A 4018-nucleotide genomic window follows, 5' to 3' on the forward strand; every position below is an offset into this window, starting at 1 on the left:
ATAGGCTCCTACTAAAGCACAAGATTGTGCCTAGAAGGGACAGGTGGGTGGCTCAACAGTTGAGCATCTGCCTTCAGCTCAGCGCATGATCCTGAAGTTCTGGGATGGAGTCAAGCATCAGGCTCCCCACTAGGATCCTGCTTCTCCCTCTGCCTATATCTCTGCCTCTCTCTATATGTCTCTCATGAAAAATTAAAAAATTAAAAATTAAAAAATAAAAAGATTGTCCCTACCAAATGGCTATTTGGTCTCTCCAGGGTCCTCATCCCAGACGTAGGCTGTTTGGTGACCCAGCCACTGATTTTATTGTGAACCCCAATTTCTCCAGCAAAGAAACATCTTGAACTGGCCATGAGCAGAGTGACTTTGTCTGAGAAGCAAGCAAGTGGCTGTTCCATCTCCTTCTCTGGGCTGACCTCCTCCTACCCAGGGAGGGGGAGGGGAAGGAGGGTTGGGGAAGCCTGATGTCACACAGCCCTACATAAGGGCCTCCTTTAGGCTCCTGCGGGGCGGTTTGGAAGCAGCTGAGGAATGAGTTAGGTCCTGGTTGTGGGATTTTTTTTTTTTTAAGTCAGACACAGACACAGCTGTTGAGCAAAATGCAGACACCACAGAAAACCCAAAGCCTCAGACCCTTCAAGCAGAGGAAGAGTTTAGGTAAAATTCTAAGGGTAGCTATCTGGGTTGCTAGGGAGAGGGAAGAGGATACAGACTTCTCTTGCTGTTTACTTATTCTTTTATCTTTGAAATATCCACAGCAACCAGACAAGAGGAAGTTGCTGGAATCCGAGCAAAGTTCCCAAACAAGATCCCGGTAAGACCGCATTACGCTTTTTGAAAAGGAGTATACTCTGTTCCTTGAGAGAAAAAATGAAAAAAATAATAAGAAGAAAACAAAACAAAACAAAAAAAACCCCACTGTCTCTCCCTGTTCTAGTTTTCTAAGATACTGAGACCTCTGAGTTACATTCTTGGGGGTTGACCCTCTCGACAGGTGATAGTGGAGCGCTACCCCAGGGAGAAGTTCCTGCCCCTGCTGGACAAGACCAAGTTCCTGGTCCCACAGGAGCTAACCATGATCCAGTTCCTCAGCATCATCCGGTAGGTGACAATGTGCACGTTGGGGAATGTGCTAGGTGAGGTTTTTTCCGTTTGCTTTGTTAATTGGCTTGGTTTTGAGGAGGGGGAGAATCTGTAAGAGAGGGGAAAGATTTCCTTTGAGACTCACCTCTTAGATTCTGTAGGGCACAGAAAAGATGCTCTGAGAAGTAATTTAACTTAAACAGGCGGGGAAAATCCCACAGATAGCAAGTTAAAGAGAGTAAGAGCCGCCAACTTTTCTAAGAAGTTTTGGAAGTAGTCCTGGCTCTGAAACTAGTCCAAAAGATCTGTTCTTCCACAAGCTGTTTAAAACTCAGTCTTAAAAAAAAAAAAAAAACTCAGTCTTCATTTTCCCAGCAGACACACGATACCTTTAAAGTGTCTGTGCCCTGGAGGAATGAGGACCTCTTCCAAAGGCAGGCACTCCCTTCACTGGGAGGGAGGACAGGAAAGGTGTCCCCAAACATGTTCCTCCTTTAGGTTAAGGCACGGCAAAGAAAACGGGGCTATTTTTAAAGCTTAAGAGGGGTAAGTACTGTCACTTGATACATGGATTCAACAAAAATGATGAGAGTAATGTGAATATAAGCCCAGAGGGTAATTCTTCAAGGGGTTGTAAAGTCCAGAAAGGCCAGCCCTTGCAAGCTGCATAGCTGCTTTTTCTTTAAGAATTCATTATGAGTGAGTGTTTGTCTCTGTCTTGTTTGTCTTGATGAATTATTTAAGAGGATCTTGATATCCTCTCCTTGGGGAGCTTATGTTGGCCCCATGTGAATGGAAGTGCCTAAGGGATGACCAGTGTTAGGATTATATCCCAACATGTTGATGTAACATGGGGTGACCACCCCTCACCCACCTCCCTTAGAAACAACTGAGTTCTGAGAGCCATTCTTTTTCTCCTTCCCAGACAGAGGTCATCCTTTGTTTTCTACCAGCCCTAATCCCCTCTCTATGCCAACATTCAATGCTCCAGAATGTTTATTGAGCATCAGTGATGTTCTGGATTCTTTCTAGGCTGTCTTTAAAGCAGTGAACAGAATAGACAAAAAAAAAAAAATCTTTCCCCAGAACCTCCTCCTCCAGAGGATGCCACAACCCTCATTGAAAGATAGTATAGCAAAGGACAGGAGGTGGGAGTGTAGACTGTGTGGAGTGTTTCCTGCAGAGCTGAAGGCAATGCACTGGTCCCCAGCTCCATCCATTCCCATTGTAGAACACTTCTTTTACCCAGACAACCATGCAATTATCAAAGCTGAAATCTTCAGTGTTATTTTGGGAGAGATTATCTGGTTCTAAAATTAATCAATTTCTAGCCACCTGTGTCCAAAACCACATGGACCTAGCTCACCTGAAAGTTCAAATCTCTGAGACCAGAGTGGGCAAGCTATGCCTACCTCTCCAAGTAGAGCAAATGGAGGTGTGCTGCAGGGGAGACAGATCCCTTATCTGAGTGTCTACGCTGTCATTTTGTCCTCCACTCAAGGATGAACCAGGCCTCAGATTGACCTTGACATTATAGCCTGTCCAAATGAACTAAGCTGCTTCTCCATCTCCTTGAGGTGGGGGGGAGAGATGGCAGAGGGAGGAAAGGGTAGTAACCTTTCAACATTTCATTCCAAGGCTATTTAACAATGAGATGCTGGGAGATACTGTAATCACTTTGTATGTCTGGGGCTGTACATACCTTGAGTTCCAGAGCAAAGAGGGCTTAGCATTTTTGTGTTGGTATGTCTGTCTCCTAGTTAATGGTAAGATGGCTTTACTCTTTTGGTGTGGAGTGCAGGTGTCTGCTTTCAACAAGCCCTCCTGGGTAATTGTCAAGTTTGAAGACAATGCACTAGAGTGGAGAGGTGGGCTCCTTGGGTAGACATGTTTGCCGTGGACAGACAGAGGTAAGCCAGGGCTTGGGTCAGGGGCCCATTCCATGCCCAGTTAAAGTTTTCCCTTCCTGCCCCCCACTCCTCCCCACCCAGGAGCCGCCTGGTCCTTGGGGCCACTGAAGCCTTATATTTGCTGGTGAACAATCGGAGCCTGGTCAGCATGAGTATGACCATGGCAGAAGTCTACAGGGACTACAAAGATGAGGACGGCTTTGTGTACATGACCTACGCCTCCCAGGAGATGTTTGGCTGCTTAGGGTCGGAGCAAATCCTGCCATCCTCTCCAGTGCATGTCAAGAACCAGTGCTCTAACCTGAGGAGGGACGGACCATCTCCTGTGTGTGTGGTGGACAATCCAGTGAGTGAGGCTGCCCCACAGTGATCAGACCTACCATGTCAGGAAGGCCTGGCCACCTCTGTATCTTTGAGGCTCCATGCTCTTGTGTGTTCTAAGACAGTGTGGTGGTGCTTGGGAATTCTATAAATACTATTTTCTGAGTAAGAAATGGTTAGTTTGTGTGATGGTTTTGTGTGATGAGCTGGAGATGGATTTTAAGTGTCTTCTGTGGTGGAAGCTGGCGGGCCCTTGGGGCATTTGATTTCACCCCCATGTGGGCAGGAGTCCTATGTATGCTGGGTCATAGAGAACTTTGGGCTGTGGAGCCCCCACATGGAGCTGGTGTGAACTGGCTTATCTGGGGGCAGGGGTCCTTATCTGTGTTGTTACAGAGATGATTGTTGCATTTCCACAGCACTCAACTTGCTTATTTCATCTTAGATCCTATTTTGTCTGTTAATGCAGTACAGATTTATGCCAAAGATGCAACTGTTCAACATAAAGACATATAACTTATGTGAGTGTTTGCTTTGTGCCAGGCACGATGTATCTGAGCGCCTCATCACAACTCTCTATGACTGATTTTTGTGAGCATCATTACACAGTGAGGAAACAGAGGCCCAGAAAGTTCAGAAATGTTTTCCAAATTCACACAACAGGGTCTGCTGGGATTAGAGCTCAGGGAGTCTGGCTTTGGAAG

At 46.2% G+C, this 4018-nt stretch overlaps 1 protein-coding gene across 1 annotated transcript; it reads left to right on the forward strand.

The window, feature by feature from the left end:
• Positions 1–541: 541 nt before the first annotated feature.
• Positions 542–3363, forward strand: MAP1LC3C (microtubule associated protein 1 light chain 3 gamma). Its single transcript, XM_041749563.1, has 4 exons — positions 542–657; positions 759–814; positions 995–1101; positions 3075–3363. The coding sequence occupies exons 1-4, from the start codon at positions 600–602 to the stop codon at positions 3361–3363; spliced, it is 510 nt and encodes a 169-aa protein (XP_041605497.1). The 5' UTR covers positions 542–599.
• The last annotated feature ends 655 nt before the right edge of the window (positions 3364–4018 follow it).

This window comes from Vulpes lagopus, chromosome 1 (genome assembly GCF_018345385.1).
Source record: "Vulpes lagopus strain Blue_001 chromosome 1, ASM1834538v1, whole genome shotgun sequence".
Classification (NCBI taxonomy): Eukaryota; Metazoa; Chordata; class Mammalia; order Carnivora; family Canidae; genus Vulpes; species Vulpes lagopus.